The sequence below is a fragment of the Syngnathoides biaculeatus genome, chromosome 6 (genome assembly GCF_019802595.1).
Source record: "Syngnathoides biaculeatus isolate LvHL_M chromosome 6, ASM1980259v1, whole genome shotgun sequence".
NCBI classification, from domain to species: domain Eukaryota; kingdom Metazoa; phylum Chordata; class Actinopteri; order Syngnathiformes; family Syngnathidae; genus Syngnathoides; species Syngnathoides biaculeatus.
Window position 1 is genome coordinate 32778109 of NC_084645.1, and position 17575 is coordinate 32795683.

Below are 17575 nucleotides of genomic sequence, written 5' to 3' on the forward strand. Positions count from 1 at the left end.
AAAAGTGCTCTGTGCGCATGTTAATGCATCGCTGCTAGCGCTACGCCAATTTTTGAGGTGGCCGGACTCGTCCACCAATGTTATACGCTCTTTAGTGAATCTCAGTTGCTCTGGTAATGATTCTAACACGTTAGTTAAGTCTGCATTGCGTTAAGAAATTGACAAAAATCATGAGTCAAATTACCATCTAATGTTGCTTTAGAAACACAGCTGGGCAGAGCTGTCGTGCCCCATCCTCTACAAGCAACAATAATGACATCTGTGTCCCCTCCAGGAATGTGGGGCTTCCATGATAGAGACCTGATGCTGAGGAAGTCCCTGTATACCATGATGAAGAACGGAACAGAGAGAGACGCCCTGAAAAGGAGGTGGCGGTGGCAGCAAACCCAACAGAACAAGGAGGTTGGCAGATTCTCCCCATTTTAGCACAGTGTACCTAAGACAATTTTAGAGTTTCATTTGAACAAATCATTTTTTTCTGAATAGCATGTTTTTCCTTGTTGAGTGTTAGTCGCAGTGCCTTTTCAGTGACTTACTCTCCTTGATGACATTGGAATTATTTGAGATTTGAGTAGAACAACTACTTTTTCTGTGAGGCTTTTGCATTGGTAGCAACAGGTTCAGCAAACTACCTTTTTGGAAACTGAGACACCGGATGATGAAAGGGATCATGTGGGCGAGCATGTGTTCATCAGAATTGTGTTGCTTGTGCAGTCTGGCCTGATGTACACAGAGGAGGAGTGGGAGCGGGAATGGAACGAGTTGCTCAAGTTGGCCTCCAGTGAACCTCGCTCTCACCTCAGCAAAAATGGCAACACGAGCGGAGGGTAAGCTGTCTCGAATGCAGGTCTCCCACACGTACTCTACCCACCGAATACAACTTGCATAACATACATTTAAACGTCCAGTATTTTTTTTTTGTCCTTTTGTTTTGTAAAATGCCACAATAGTGAGAGGAAAAAATATTAAGAATTTTATATTGTTTTCTTCGAGGTCAAAAGTTTATATACATTTCTCTTGTGTCGAGTAGCGTTTCCTTTGAGCTAAATGACTTGGGTCTAACGTTTTGGATAACCTTCCACAAGCTTCTGACAGTACTCTTTAAAATTCTCTACGAAATTCTCCCTCTTATTGTGGCATTTAACAAAAATCATTAATTTTTGTGATCCTGGCTGACCTGAAGCAGGAGAGATTTAGTCATGTTTAATTTCAGACAGTGAGACAAAAAATGAAATGTGTGTCTTTGGACATTGTATGTAAAACCTCTGTATTCACTATTTTTTAAGTTTAGTTCTATTTTTAGACCAAATGTTTCAAATAAAAAAAGGACTGAATTCTGGAAGATGTAGTCCTCTAGGTTTATTTATGCATAAATTACCATGACTTGAGAAATTCTTCTTCAATTTGACCAGTATAAATCTTTTGGGGTGTAACTGTGCATTAATGTGTATTTTTGTATCATTAAATTTAGCACTGCTAGAGCATGATTGCTAAAACTTGAACATTGACTGGGTAAAAAAGTGGGAGAAATGTGTCTGTCTTTCATAAATCCCTTGTCCTTCCTATAAGTCTATGTATGAATGCTCATGTCATACTCCGCCATCTCCTGGCTTCCCTTCTTAGCTGCTTCATTTTTCTCCTGCCCACTCAACTGTAGCTTCCCTGTTGCATAAAGACAAATGCAACCACGTTTATTGAAGCAGATCTGAAACAAACTAGTTTCTTCCTCCTACGTATCAAGAAACCTATTGCGCCTTTTCTCATTTCTTTACTCACAAAGCAGGTGTGATATGTTGCCCAAAGAGGAAACAAGACTTGAGCGTAGGGATGCTATTTAGCGCAACCTAATTTTAGCTGGTTTTCAGTCACAGACAACGTCCCCTTTTAAAATGCCTCATTTACTCCATTAGTGTGGTGCTTTTAACCTGTCATTGAGTTCGGCTGTAACGCAGTAATCAGGTTTGGAATGTTTGATGGTCCTAGTGTGAGATGAGCCCATAAATGAGTTGAGTGGGATTCACATATTAAGAGGCTCTTCATTAGAATTAATTTGGCCGCGTAGGCTGTTAGTGTGCCCGACAACTTAATTGTTGCACATTTTCTTGTTCCCTGGTGATCCCAAGCCTGAGCGCTTTGAATCTACGCTTCCTTTCACTTGCTTTCATTCCAACACAAGTAGAGAGTGAACAGATGGGCCTATTGTTGGGCTGTCTGTAAACAGGCGCCAGATGAAATAGCGCTAAGGGGTGAAATCACATGATTAGCTTATACATTTCCTTTTTTCGCCACTTGTGTGCTTGTATCAGTCAGTACCAACTCAGGAAATCCTCATGAAATCCCGCGGGTGTTTCCAACTGCAGGGTGGATAACTCTGAGGATCCGGTCTATGAGAGTCTGGAGGAGTTCCATGTGTTTGTGTTGGCCCATGTACTCCGCAGGCCGATTGTCGTGGTGGCCGACACGATGCTCAGAGACTCAGGAGGAGAAGGTAAGGCTGCTCCCCATCCTTATTATAGCAACAGTGAGTAAATGTTTGACACTTCACTCCTTTACTGATTTTCAGCATTTGCACCAATCCCATTTGGAGGTCTCTACTTACCTTTGGAGGTGCCTCCGAGCCGATGTCACTGCTCCCCGCTTGTATTAGCTTATGATCAGGCACACTTCTCTGCACTGGTGTCCATGGAGCAGAGGGACCAGCAGCGAGAACAAGGTAGGTATCATTTCATATTTTTAGGAAAAATATTTGAGGTCTTTCTTCAATCCAAGGCAGCACCTTCGGTGAAATTAACGCTGTCTTCTGACTTCATGGGGAAATTCCATTCGTTCTGCCTGTCCTGCTAGAGGTGAATAATGTATGAAATCACAGTGGAGCTATGTATGATCCATTATTAAAAGATGTCAGTTGGCAGTGGGGAACTGGGAGTGGCCACAAAGTGGACGGCAGGCTCCCAGGATTTATTAAGCACTAACGCTAAGGAAAGTTATGATAAGTCACTCTGTCAATACTGTATTTGACTACTAAAAATTTGTTGATCATGTACAGTACATCAGCAGATAAACATTTTGTATCATTTATAGGAATGTGTGGGTTACACTCTACTATGTGGAGGCAGCCAGCAGAAGACTCATTTACGTAAACATTCCCCAACCAATTGGCTGCCCAGAAGGGATGTAGAAAACATGTCAAACATGAGATGTGTAGTTGTATACAGCTTGGATCCTGTGTTGAGTTAAACAAAGCTGAATATGCCCCCACCCCCTCTCACACACACACACACACACACACAACACACACACACACACACACACACACAAAACGAGTAAATATTTGATCCAACCTTCACCTTATTTTTTTCTTTGATAATTTTAATAAGATGAGCTTAAACAGGGTGGCACGATGGCTATACCGCATTGGTCTCACAGTTCTGATTACTGGGGTCCAAATCCTGGCCCCGCCTGTTTGGAGTTTGCATGTTCTCCCCATGCCTGCGTGGCACTCCGGTTTCCTTTCACATCTCCAAAACATGCATTGAATGGAGAGACTCTAAATTCCCCTTAGGTGTGATTGTGAGTGCGACTCCTGTTTGTCTCCATGTGTCCTGCAGTTGGCTGGCAAACCGATTAAGAGGAACCAGCGGTGATTCCCGACCAGAGTGCCGTGGCACAGTAGTGTGATGTGAGAGACCATCTTGGATGGCATAGTAATTTTTCCAATTTCACTTAATTTCTTGAAAAATATGTTAAATTGTGATTAATTCATTAATTCTTCAATTACATTTTTAAAAACAAACACATCTTTGGTCATTAATGTCCCAATTCATATTATAGTGCCAGGCAGAACATTTATATGCTCCTCCACTAGGTGGCAGAAGGTACAATTAACCTGTTGCCATTTATGTAAAAGAATAATTTATGGCTCCCTGAATACATCAGCCTTCTATTCAAATAAATAAGACTAAATTTCACAATTCTCAAATTTGTGGATACATTGAGATGAGCTCATCACTATTTCAGTAATTTAGTTTTTTGTAGCGTGGCGATACGGTGGGCGAATGGTTATAATAGCTTGCCTCACGGTTCTGGGTTCAAATCCCAACTTGCCTGTGTGATGTTTGCATGTTCTCCTCTTGCCTGCGTGGGCTTTCTTCGGGTACTCTCCTATCCTCCCTCATCCCAAAAAGATGCGTGGTATGTTAATATGAAGACTCTAAATTCCCTATAGATGTGAATGTGAGTGTTTTTTTATATGTGGCCTGTGATTGCCTGGCGACTAGTTCAGGATGTACCCTGCCTCCCGCTTGGGATAGGCTCCAGCATGCCTGTGAACCTAGTGAGGATAAGGGGCACAGAAAATGGATGGATGCTTTTTATTGCGTTTGTGTTTTGTGGGTTGTTGTGAGTTTTTTTTCTGATGTAATGGGGGGCTTTAAAGAATAACATGAGATGAGCTGCAGTCTAAGAGGTACATTCACTTTATGGCTAAACTTGTTAGGACACCATTGTTCGGCTCAACAATACACTGGCATGGAAACAGGAGTTCAGAACAAGAAAATGAGTCATTCTCACACCATATTACACAATTTCAATTATCTGATTAATTTTAACCACAAATCATTGAAATTTAATCAAGTCTTGATCTCTAGTTAAAATTCCTGACACATTGGGAAATGTAGCTGAAGTCCCATCCCCAACCAATTTAGTTTCACTTGGATGCTGTATTGATTTTCCCCATTTGGTCATGGGACTCCATCTTGATTTATCCAATCAGATGGCGGTGTTCCCACTCAGGACGTGTTGTTTATTCTTAAGGTCACAATCATCCTTGCATTTGTTCCTTTAATCAACAAACCGAGTGGATCTCCTTGACAACCAGCCTTAGTAGTCACGACACTCTTCCGCATCTGACTCAGTGGGTGGAACTCACTTGTCATTTCAGTGGGCAGCCAGCCAAATGCGTCTCTGCCTCTTTTCTCGCATACAGACTCACATTAACAACTTTTCCTCCATCTCTCTGCTGAGTAAGATCCTATTCTCAGCATATAAACAGCAACCTAGTTATTAAGTCAGAATATGACTGTTACAGACTAGCCGGCAGACATGATCACAAAGCTGCTAACCTTGCCTTGCAGCATATCCTCTCACTGCCAGCAGCACGTCAAATATAGCCAGTTTTTCATTACCTACTCAGCACCCATGTTTTTATTTAAGTGTGGGTTCCATGATTTGTCCACAAGATGGTGCTTAGGTCCACAGAAGCTGCTGTAAGACCATCACTTTGCAGCACATCTGCACTTTTTCTCTCTAGTACACTGAGTTCTGTGCAGGGAACATTTCAGTTGCAGCGTCTCGGATGTTATGAAAACACTTTTACTCAATTCATGCGAGGAGTCACATTACAGAGCAAAGCCACTGTCTTTTTTTGTGCGACGGAAGAAATGTTTTCATACGCTTTTGCATGCCATTATTAGATATCGTCAAATGTTCCTTGGTTGGCTCATGTTTCTGACTGTGTGCCAGCCATACAAGAGGTCATCTGAGGAAAGGGGCAGAATGTTAAGCCTCCACTGCCAATTAAGGCAGAGCAGTTCTAAGCAAGCCGTTAACCACATCACCACATATGGGCAGGGTCCTCCGGCCTGCCACGGGGCCCCCAACAAGCCAAAACTCTCTCCTGACAGGCAGACCACTGTGTGGATGTCTCAGGTGGAGACTCAGTTTTCCCCTCTCACAGCAAAGCGCATCGGAGGGGCTTGTTGGTGGTCATGTGTGTGTTCAGGTGCCACAGGCTGCTAGGGAATACTAGCTCTTTCTTCAGCCCTCTGTATGAAGGATTAAGGCAGGGTCCCTCCCGGTATCATGATTCTAAATTGCACAGACAGATCCTGCTGTTAGTGCTTATGAAGTTGTTTGTGTGGCAGCTCATTGGTAAAGTGCAAAGAGGTAATCATAAAGGGGCCACCAGAAGTTAGCGATTGTTGCAAGGGGTGCAATTTTCTTGCTTTACTGCAGTCAGGTTTAGTTCTGCATATTGTTATCACACAGACTGTTTGTCAAAGACTGACCTCTGCAGTGACAGTTGCTGTGACTTTTCACGAGCCCGCATGTGCTCCTGTGGTCAGACTGGCCCACTGGAAAACTTTATTTCCATCCCTGCTCCTAAATCTATTACAGGTTTTCTTTGGCAGCCTTGCAGCAGCCCCTCCAGCTCCCATTTGAAAGAAGTAAAAGGCTCTCTTTTTAACATAAAGACCACCTACATAACAACTAGCTAACTCTGGCTAGCTTTCACTGCTCTATCTATTAAACGACCATAAACGTTCTCCTCACTAAGCTGTCTGTTTAATTGAATCAACATGGCAATCAGAATTAAAACGTTACTTGTTGTGGTTTTATGTGCTTCTACAAATGGGATATAGCTGGAATTTAACCGCGAGGGTTCTGCTGTTAAAAAATCCACAGCGAGAGGCTGAGGTCATCTTAAAAATGGACAACCGCTGTTTACTCTGCTAGTGAATTGGGCCCTTCAACTGTGCAGCTGTGCAGTGACCAAAGTCAGGAATTAAAGTTTTCCATACAGCACAAATTGTTCTTGAACAGAGGAAACATTGGCTCAGTGTTGCAAAGCTGTAATGGGTGACTTTGTCCTCTGCAGGGTCTAAAAGTGGCCAGACAATTCACAGCTTGCGATGCTTGAGCTACTGAGTTTTCATTAGCTGCAAATAAAACTACACAGTTCAGCCTCTCCTACAGCTGATAGCTTGCAGAAAACACCCACGTTTCCCCATCCTGGCTACTTGAAGCTAAGATGCAGAGTAAGCAAGGTGAATGAGGCTGTTATGTGCACCGAGCCGTATGATGTCATCTGAATATACGCTGTGGGTCACAGTCACAGTCTGCAAAACAAGGCTGCCGGCAGGAATAGTCAATACATTACAACACGCTTTAAACTCCCGGAGCGCCATTGGCAATCTCGGAATCTGGACATTGTCCATGTGGCAGCAATACCGCACGGAGCACATTACAGAGGTGAGAAACTAGGGCAGCTGTGCTTTTGCTGCTTGAGCCAGGATGCCACCTGATGGCCTGCCTCTGCCTGCTGCATGACCCCGACATAAGAGAGAGCTGATGCGAGCTGCCTTGTGCTCACATGCCTGTAGATTTGCGAGTGTACACTGTGTACTTCTGTGAACAGTGCCTCTCATCACACTGTTGGACAGGCATTAGTCACGCCTTTTCAGCTTGCTGGTGTGACTTCTGTTGTGCAAAGCCAAACTAGACATCTGCAGCCAGACTTCTAATAGGCATTGTGTTCCTTGTGATATTACAATAAACTCCCTTTATCATGGATTATATACATTACAGACCATCCGGTAATAGGCAAAAATACACTATATAGAGAGATATCTAAAATATTTTTTGAATTGTTTCACTTATTGCACACACTTGTTAATGCTTAATAAAACACTTAACATATAAACATTTGAACCAGGAAAAAGTAGCAAAAGCAAGGATAAGTGCATTTAAAATGGTGTGCATAATGAATGCGGTGTCAATGTTAAATATGTGGCTTTAAAAGGCGGGGCCTGGAGGGGTGGGGTGTGACTTGCCGAGTTGGAAGGAGGTTAGCCAGCCGTTTGACAACTGCGTGAGCTGTGGCTGACAGCAGTGGCAGGAAAGCGTATCTGCGACTGTGGCTCTCCTTTCCGAAAAGTCTGGGTATTACAGTAAAATAACTACTGTACAGTGGTACCTTAACTGACGAGTTGAAGTTGAAGTGAGTTGTTGCATGGATATAAATACTACATAATGCTTTGCTGCCATCTTGTGGCATCCATGGGCAGTTATAAACCTTTTTATCAATTTCTAAACAGTTGTTTTTTACTATTCCAGGCAGTGTTGGACCCCGTGAAGAGCAGGACAACACTGTAATTGGTTGTGTGTTTTGCTTTTTTAATTGTTATTCTCCATTTAATTTGATCAAAATGCCATTAATTCCATCCAGCCCCCCCACAAAGCGACCACAATTAAGTTTGTAAAATAGTATTATTTTGTATAAAAATAAACATTGAACAAAGAATTTCGAGAAATAAACTGATTTTATTAAGTGTAGAGAGTGAAGATACTGTAGTATTTGTGTTGGATGTTTGCCTTTAAGGGGTGTGGCCCTAGTGAGTGACATTAGGAGCTGCAGTGATCCTGCTCAACAAATGGCTAAGATTTCATCATCGACTGGTTCTTGCCCACAAGACAACAGCATTGTAGTACCTTAAATGCTATATCCCCCCTCCCACTTCTCTTGAATGGCGGCTTATCTGAAGTAAATTTTAGCTCACAACACAAAGCAAAACATATCAATTAAGTGACGGTTTGTCTCTCAAGAAACTCGCAAATTGGGGCACTCATAAGTGAAAGTACCACAGCATACTGTGAAAATGCATGAAAATCAACAATCATTATTAACTTCAAATTTCCACCATATAGAAGGAACTTCTTCATAAATTCTGTGAAAAACAAAATCTGAGATGTAGCGAGGTCGCAGTACGTGAAGCAGTATCTAGCGAGGAATACTGTACTCAGCTTGAAGGCCTGCGTTAGCATTGTGGTCATTGATGTCAGATTACATTTAGTGATCATGTTGAATGTGCTAAGCCTTTCTGCAGGGTCGAACTCTGCACCAGGCAAGTGAGGCGTCATCACAGAATGTGTCCCACCAGTGTTGTGACGCTTGTCACATAGTGTACATAAGCATACTTAAAAAGGATACCAGAGCGAGCAGTTTGACCTGCTGTTTTTTCAACGATAAAAGAGGGGCAGTTTCTCTGTTGCTATGAAGCCTGCAGCGAGGAACAGCCGTGTGTGAAAAGAGAATGTCCAAACGGGGAGAAGCCTGCATCTTTCATCTGCATGGAGTGTTGGCAACTTGAGCAGGCTGCTTCTCTGCTGTTTTGTGTTGCCTCGACCGCAACCCCCACACACTCTGTAGCCTAATGGAAATATATCACCTGGGGAAGTAAGAGTCTCTCAGTAGGGTACACACCCATGTCGGCTCAGGCAGACCCAGGAAGCAAGGGTGGGTGCCTGTTTTCGGTTCTGCTTCTCTGTATTATTGCTGAGGTCCTCTTCCTGTCTTTAAGGAACTGATGTTATCAATGAAACATGAATGAAATCATCTGATCTCTTATCATATGCCGCTGTGTTTAAATGCACTCAATTATAGAACCAAATCAACTAGTCCAACCCCTATCAGTCTTAGAATCACTCACTTCCTCAAAGTCTCTCCACCAGGCAATGCTTTTCCTCGCCCACTGGTCCAATTTCGTGACCTAAAACCTAAAATTTGAGGTGACAAGCTTTATTGTGTACGTGTGCACAGTTCATTAAAGAGCTGTCTGAAACTTTCTTCTTTCGCAAAGCAGACAATTCTTAATTTTTGTTCAGCGTTGAATCATGATGTATCATACTCCTCATGGATTTACAGTAACCCCCCACCTGCTTTTCAGAAATTCACCTTGGTATCTCCATCTATTTACTAAATAACTCACTCGTCTGTTTTTTGTGCTGTTTCTGAAATTGTTCTAAAATCCCGCTAATGCCTGTCTAATATACATTGCTGCCAAGAAACTACGTTGAAAATTATAAAGTACACCTCGACTGAGAGACACGCTTTGTGTGTCGAGGAGGAGTAAAGATTAGCCCGGCTTGTTAATGGAAGAAGCAAAGAGAGTTTTTGCTGGATGTGTATTTACTTGCTCACATCTTTACCACTACAAATTCCAACCACTATAACAAGTAAAACAATAATTAAATACAGGGTCACCCACATGGTGCCTCGTTCATCATAACCCACATGTACCAAATGAGTAACCCACAGACCTGTTCTAAGAATAGCTTATTTCAGTTATTAAATAATTTGTAAATAAATACTTAATACAGAGATTTATGGAAATATTCCGTACTTGTTTCCTGCCTGGTTAAAAAGTTGAGGATTTCCGTGAGAAATGTTTAGCATGGTCAGTGTCTTCACTTGGGTTGGGCATTGCGTTAATATTTTTTAAGTTCCTTATTTCGATTCCGGTTCCAAATGGTTCTTGATTCTGATCCTTTTAGGGGACCTGGGTTGAAAAAGATTCCATGGTTTAAACTAAAGATTAGCTTAGCAGCCTGCAGCATAGACTAAAATGAATATTTGACTTGAGGTTCTTTATAAACAGTATCAGTGTCAAATCTATGAACTAAAAGGGAATGCATGTGACTAACCCAATTGACTAAATATACATGAATCAGTGTTTCACAACTAAGAGTTAAATATAGCATTGTTAAAATTATTTGGGACTGTTTCATCTTGACCTCAGGGTTCTGCGGGCCATATTTCAGAATCCCTGAGAAAGTGAGATTGTAACATGCTTAGAATGTCCAACATTTGTAGTTCTGCCAATGTAGACGTCATGTTTGAACCACAGTATTATCTATCATAATTTCCAGCCTAGAGAGTGCACCGTATTATAAGCCTCACCCAGTACATTTGTAACGGAAATACCATTTGGTACATACATAAGCAGGACCTGTGTAAAAGCCGCAAGTGCCCAGATTGAAACCCTCATTGAAACACAAGATATATACAAAGAAAGACGGTACACAGAGTTTTCAAAGTTTTAATAATTTTGGCTTAGCTTAACATAGCAACTACATGGTAGCACAGCACTAACAAAGCAGTTTTCGATACTCGATGCCCAACCCCACTCTTCACATAGATAAATATCATCATTTATTAATAATATATAACTAAAGGTAATTTGTGCACATTTCTTATTTCAGAAATGTGTTTCAAACTGGTAGCCCTTTACATTAATCAGTCAATTAGAAAACGGTTAGTGACCTATGCATTAAATAATCAGAGCCACTCTATTTTGTTGCTTGGGTTCGTTGTTTCTTGTTGATTCTGTAGTATATAAGATCGGGTTCTGCTCAAATTTCAAAGTATATCATCTGTTGAATAAGTCAGTGTCTAAGGGACGACTAGTTTTTAGTGACGAATCAGAACCAGTTTTAATTGTAATTCTCATTTCTTTCAGCTGTAATCCCTTTGACGGACTCAGAGCACAAGTTGCTGGCGCTCCATTTTGCAGTGGACCCTGGCAGGGACTGGGAGTGGGGCAGGGATGACAACGATAACACCAAGCTAGCCAAGTAAGAATCATGTAGCATGTCACTGGGGTCTGATGTTTAACATCAGAAAACACACTGATTTCCAAATAAATTCGGAGCAACGAAATGTTTTTTAAGTTTTTGCTGTCATTCGGTGGAGGTTGAGTTTGATTATGGACTCTGGCTCAGGTCAAAGCGTCAGAGCTCATAGAGCAAATTGTGAGAGCTACTGCATCAGTTATCCAGAGGCTTTCCCAGGGCCGGGCCTCACTGAAGCAGCAACATCCGCTCTGATTTAGCAAGGAATTTATGTAAAGGTTTCTGTTTCACATTCCGACCAGTCGGGGTTAAGTTTATCCTCCGAAACGCTGCAGTATGGGAAAGCTTGCAGATAGAAAAGGATCCGTAAGACCTAAGACCTAAACAATTTCCTCATAAGACAATCATTACAACTGTATAGTTTAGTCATTGAAGTTAAGACAAATCCCAACTTGGTTTTAGCTTCAATTATAAAGCAAAAATGCATCATGTGAAGGTTATCTACAGGACAGATGCACGTCACACATTTAACGCTCACATTCTTAATTGTCACACGTGTCAAAAGAACTTAACTATTGTCTATAATAATGAACAATGCACTATAAGGCCATGATATTCCGACAACTTTGAATGAGTCTGATCACTTCAAGTAATGTCAGGATTATATTCATTTCTTTTTGTATCCTTTGTTGAAGATAATGTCAAAACCTTTTTTGTGTGATTTTTATGGTTTACCCACTCCAAAATTCAAGTTGTACAAACTCGATTAACATTCGACGACATTAGAGGTTCCAGTCTATGTATGCATTTGATTGTCTTTTAGGTCATATGCACCAATATCCTGCAACCAGGTCCAGCATTTCACCTTCGGAAATCAAACCCAGCAAGGTGGAAAATTACCACCGTGTGCTTTCACACACTCTATCCCTCAATCAGATCATTAGATGTTTGACACTGTCAACACATTATCTGCTGTGACAAATAAAATACTTATCAAACAGCAATTACTTTCAACACAACAGGCCATGAAAAGTCAGTGTGAAACTTCTGGATTCTTATGTCGCACCTTTCCAGCACTGTCGCAGTCTTGTCGCTGTTACAACTTTGATACTACCTCTAAATAGAAAATCATTGGCAGGACGGCAATGTTCCCCAATTTCATCTGTGGACACAGAAAAGCATAACTAGGATTGTAACCCTTACCCTTTTGCATCTTCTGCTGCAGCCTTATCTTGTCATTGGAGGCCAAACTGAACCTGTTGCACAACTACATGAATGTTACATGGATCCGAATTCCATCTGAAACAAGGGTATGTTCTTTCTTGACAGTTGTATATTTCTTTTATTTATTTTAAAATGGCTCGAGACGAGTGTTTCCGAACCTTTTTATTTTTTTTAAATGTCACGGCATGTCATCCAAAAAATATATACAGTAACTACTGTAATTTCCGGCCTATAACCTGCCACTTTTTTCACACGCTTTCAACCCTGTGGTTGAGGCGGTGATGCGGAGAATTTGTGCATTTTTTGTAACGGCCGCAACTCGAGCGGAAAAGGTAATTGTGAGACCTGTGGAATATATGTGCTGAGTAAGTTACTTTTACCGGTCTGGCCCTGTTAGCGCTGCACTACCGTGTTACTGCCATGTCTCAGTGATTTTTACCAGTATGTTTTTTTTAACCGGCCCTGTTACTGCGGCGCTAGCGTTAGCATTAGCGCGGCACTAACGTTAGCACGGTGGCGTTAGCGATTGCGAGGCGGCGCTAGCATTAAACTCTCTGTGTACCATCTTTCTTTGTAAATATCTCATGTTTCAATGTGGGTTTCAGTGTGGGCACTTGCGGCTTTTACACAGCTGCGGCGTATGTACCAAATGGTATTTCCTTTACAAATGTACTGAATGAGACTTATAACCAGGTGCGCTCTGTAGGCCGGGAGTTACGGTAATTGTTTACAGTGGTCCCTTGATATGTTTCATTGGCTGTGTAACCAAGCTTGTAATTCAAAACATTTATCTCAAATGATCTTTCCCCTTGAATGGAAATGCCATTAATCCATTCTACTCCCTCCCCCTCCCAGAAAAAACAAATGTTATATTTTTAAGGAAAAATTGCATTTTATATTATTGTACTTAATTAAAAACATAAGTGTAATAACCATACTATACGTCAGTGGCATAGATAAGGAAAGATGCATTATTTATTTTCATTTTCAATGTCAATTCGGATTGGCACACCTGATGATCTCTCATGGCAGAGTGGTTAAGAATCACTGCTTTTGAGAAACTACTCCATATGGTGTTGAGGTTGCAGCGTTCACTGATTTAGGAAATTATTAAGAAAATGTCACTGAGGCATTAGTGGTCCAACAATGTTCTTTGTTTTTGATCTTTGTGGAATGTAGGCTCCCCTGGCTCAGCCTGAGTCTCCGACCGCATCTGCAGGTGAGGACGTGCAGTCCCTGGCTGAGTCCATTGACTCTGACCGCGAGTCTGTTGGAAGCAACTCCAACATCAACACGGGCAAGAGTAACAAGGAAAGGGACAAAGAGAAGCAGCAGCATCGCAAAGACAAAGACAAGAGCCGGGCCGATTCTGTAGCTAACAAGCTAGGTAGCTTCAGCAAAACATTGGGAATCAAGCTAAAAAAGAACATGGGGGGCCTGGGTGGTCTGGTCCACGGCAAAATGAACAAATCCAACTCTGGCTTAGGTCGAAGCGGGGAGAATGGCGCAGAAAAGACAAAAAAGAAAGACTCAAAGTCACCCAAAGGGAATAAAGATGAGACTGGCCACTCAGCCAGCTCCACTTCCTCTGAAAAGGCCACAAGCCCCTCCCCTACAGATCGAGACAAACGCTCCAGCTCCTCCCCCACCGACAGAACGGACAGTGCAGGGAGAGTCTCGGGGGACAAGAGTCTTGAGAACTGGAAATACAGCACAGACGTCAAGCTCAGCCTCAACATCCTGCGGGCTGCCATGCAGGGTGAGCGCAAGTTCATCTTCGCGGGCCTCCTCCTTACCAGCCACCGACACCAGTTCCATGAGGAAATGATTAGCTACTACCTGACCAATGCCCAGGAACGCTTTAGCCAGGAGCAGGACCAGAAGAGGAAGGAGGCTGAGAAGAATCCTCTGGTCCCCAGTGAGGCTGACGCAAAAAAGCCAGAAAACGAGAGTGTCTTCCAAAGGGAGAGATCGGACAGCTCGCCTCCAGAGAGCTGCTCTCCTGTCTTGCCCCACCACACCTACGCCTCACAGCCCCCCATGACGGTCAATTTGCAAGGCAGAAACAGTCCCATCCCCGCGGCCCCTCAAGTCTCCTTCCCAGTTCCTCCACTCACCCCGCCCGCAACCTCCCACCACGTCCCCCACCCCGCCTCTGCGCCTTACTCCTCCCCCAGTTTTGGTGCTAAGAGACTTGGGCCCGTTCCCGTGTCGGCCCACTACAGCCATACTCCTCCTATCCAGAGGCACAGTGTGATTCACCTCCAAGATGTCAACATACAGTCCCCCGTTGTACAAGACACCTATAAGTCCATGGTGGGCACCCTCAAGACATGCGCCACCTACCCACAGCAGAACCGCACGCTGTCCTCGCAGAGCTACAGCCCCGCTCGCTTGTCAGGTGTGCGTACCGCCAACACCTTGGAAACCCTGGCGTACAACATGCCCAGAGAACACAAATCCCACACGTACACTAACGGATTCAATGCGGGAGACATTCAAGACTGCCTGGAGTTCGCCGACGAGGAGAAGTCGTCTTACACCTGGCTGAACCAAGACAAAACCAAAGGGCACAGCTCTGGAAGCCCTTTGTACTGCTTTCAGCAGCGCCGCTGCAAGAGGGACAACTGCTCCTTCTACGGCAGGCCCGAAACAGACAACTACTGCTCCTACTGCTACAGGGAGGAGCTCCAGCGCAGGGAGAGGGAGAACAAAATGCAGAGGCCCGCATAGCCATCGCCGCCAGGGGAGCGACACAACTTGCACTTTGCATCCACAACAACACGATGGAAAACCTCTTGTTATTTTGTTGGAAGAACGCTCTTGTAATCCTGCCCCCTTCCCTTGTTCATCTAGATGAGGGAAGCAGAACTTGAAACGGTGAGCAGCTTTGGCCAGATGTTATTGTTTTTTTTTTTTTTCACTTTTTCTTTTTTTTTTTTTTTTAATTAAGACGATGGTTATTATTATTTAATCTTTTACTTGTTTTAGAGTAAAAGTCATCTCTCTCTTTGCAATGTCGCAAAGAAGACCTTTTTTTATTTTTCATTGTAGAAATTATTTCAATATCATGTTGGCAGGAGCATTTTAGCAAATCAGTTTTGAATGCAATACCTCTACTGAGTTGTTCAAATAAACTCTGGAAGATTTCTAGTTGTTTTTGCAATCAAAAGAGAAGGGGAGATTGGTATTAGCTTCGGAAGCAATAAATTGGTTATCTCCTGCTACACTCTCCCCAATTTTGTCTATGCACCAATAATATATAGATACTGTAGGTTAACGCTGTCTTGTAAATTGTCAACGATTGTCACGGTGTGCTCCTAGGAGCAAATTTGAACTACAGGAATTCAAACATATATGCGATAAAGCTTCACGTTGGATCAACTTGGCTCTGCGAAGGGCATAACGGGTCAAAAGTGGCTTTGTTTTTGAATGGAATTTCCTGTGCCAAACACTGAACAATGGAGCGCTTCTCAGATATGCAGTGTTCACGGTGTGTCCCTCCTGAGTTGCCTGTCTTATACTCCTAATTGGTAAGTGTCTTAGATGAGAAGAATCGTGGGTAGTCAGAGCAAGAGCCGATGCGTATTTGTCTGAAGTGTGATTACGTGTCCGCCCCTGTAGGCCCGCCCGCCCGTCTGTCTCCCACGCAAACGCGGTGTGCAGTCATGCTTTTGATCACTCCATTGTGACCTGTCCGGTGAGACATTGTGCGTCCTTCGTCCACATGTAGAGGCCGTTTTAAAGAAGCACTTGCTGCTAATACTGTAAGAGCACCTCAAGCCTTTGTGATCATCAGTGCTTTAACCAATCAGTGGGTCTGGGGAAGGGGGTGGGGGGGGGGGGAAGCAAACAGGAAAAACCCGCGCCTCAAAGTGCTTTCTGCTCATTGAACATGACGACTGTAAAGAAGCCGTGTTTGTGTTGATGTTTGTTCTGGTGACGATATTTGTTGATAATGTACCATGCTGTCCTTAACAAAATGTGTCCTGGCCAAGGATGTCCACTGCGGTTCGCTTCTGTCGCTCCTGTCCACACTGTGGTGTCACTCCTCCTGCGCCTCCTCTTCGTTTCTACGTGACCCCCTTCATGGACTCCCACCATGTTAGGACTGTAAGATATGATTTTGTATTCCTTTAAGACTTTTACACTACTTTAAATTATTGATTTGCACATTAGGTACAGATGTATATATGAACAAAATAATAGTTTATTGTTACAAACATAATTTGTCTGTCTTTATTTTCCTGGAGACATAGAATTTTCTTCACAGTAACAGGGAGCGAGCTCTGCCAGAAATAGTGAAATACCGCGAGTAATTGATGCCCCATAAAACATTTATACATGCCTATATTAATAGTTTCTACAATAAATAGACCACAAAGTATACCCACCATGCGGTTTTGAATTGTTTAAAACTCACTTTACTACATTATCCTTGAAAATAAACAGCATGCATATTGTTTGATTAAAAAAAAAAAAAAAGTATTGCATTTGTAGCAAAGATTCACTAACTTCCACTAACAACCTGGGCTAAACTAAGCTCGTAACTAAACTTTTCTCTAAATTTGAGATGTATCTCTTCACGATGCTTCCTGGACGGCAAATTACTGTAGTTCTGTCCTATTTGGGTGGGGCCTTAGCGGCACATCTTGTGGCAATTAAAAATCATTTCAAAAATGCAAAGAGATAACTTTTTCAGAAAATACTTGGAACACAAACAGGTGACTTTGTAAATAAATTGGAAACATCCAGGCGATTACTGTCAGTGCTCTATGCTAGACAGCACGGTGTTTGAGAGTTTGGCATGTCTGACTCACAGTTGTGAAATATGGGGTTCAAATCTTTCCTCCAGCCTTCCTGTGTGGGCTTGGCAGTTTCTGTGCTTGTGTGAGATTTTCTTAAGTTTGGGTTCTCCGGGTTCATGCCACATTTAAAAAAAAAAAGTATTTTGAGGTTTAATGAAGACACTAAATTGTCCACGGAACAGTGATTTCCAACCTTTATTAAGTCAAGGCACATATTTTACAACTTAATTTAACACCAAATCTTACGGCACACCAACAAACAAAACTGTCACAAGAAGTGGATACAAATATACTGTATGAACTTCCTGCCATCTAATGGAAGAGCATTTCTTTGATTTATCTGTCACTATGCATCA

At 42.6% G+C, this 17575-nt stretch overlaps 1 protein-coding gene across 4 annotated transcripts in view; it reads left to right on the plus strand.

Annotated features, from left to right (window-relative positions):
• Nucleotides 1–16805, plus strand: part of otud7a (OTU deubiquitinase 7A) — a 36306-nt gene extending 19501 nt beyond the window's left edge. For 2 of the 4 annotated variants that reach the window (XM_061822137.1, XM_061822136.1), the window contains 7 exons: nt 275–402; nt 715–827; nt 2361–2488; nt 2564–2713; nt 11076–11190; nt 12413–12497; nt 13591–16805. In XM_061822137.1, coding sequence (XP_061678121.1) covers nt 275–402; nt 715–827; nt 2361–2488; nt 2564–2713; nt 11076–11190; nt 12413–12497; nt 13591–15144 — 2273 coding nt within the window. In that variant the 3' untranslated portion in view covers nt 15145–16805. The remainder of the gene's footprint in view (nt 1–274; nt 403–714; nt 828–2360; nt 2489–2563; nt 2714–11075; nt 11191–12412; nt 12498–13590) is intronic. The other 2 variants (XR_009795318.1, XM_061822135.1) reach the window with 2 other exon arrangements.
• The last annotated feature ends 770 nt before the right edge of the window (nt 16806–17575 follow it).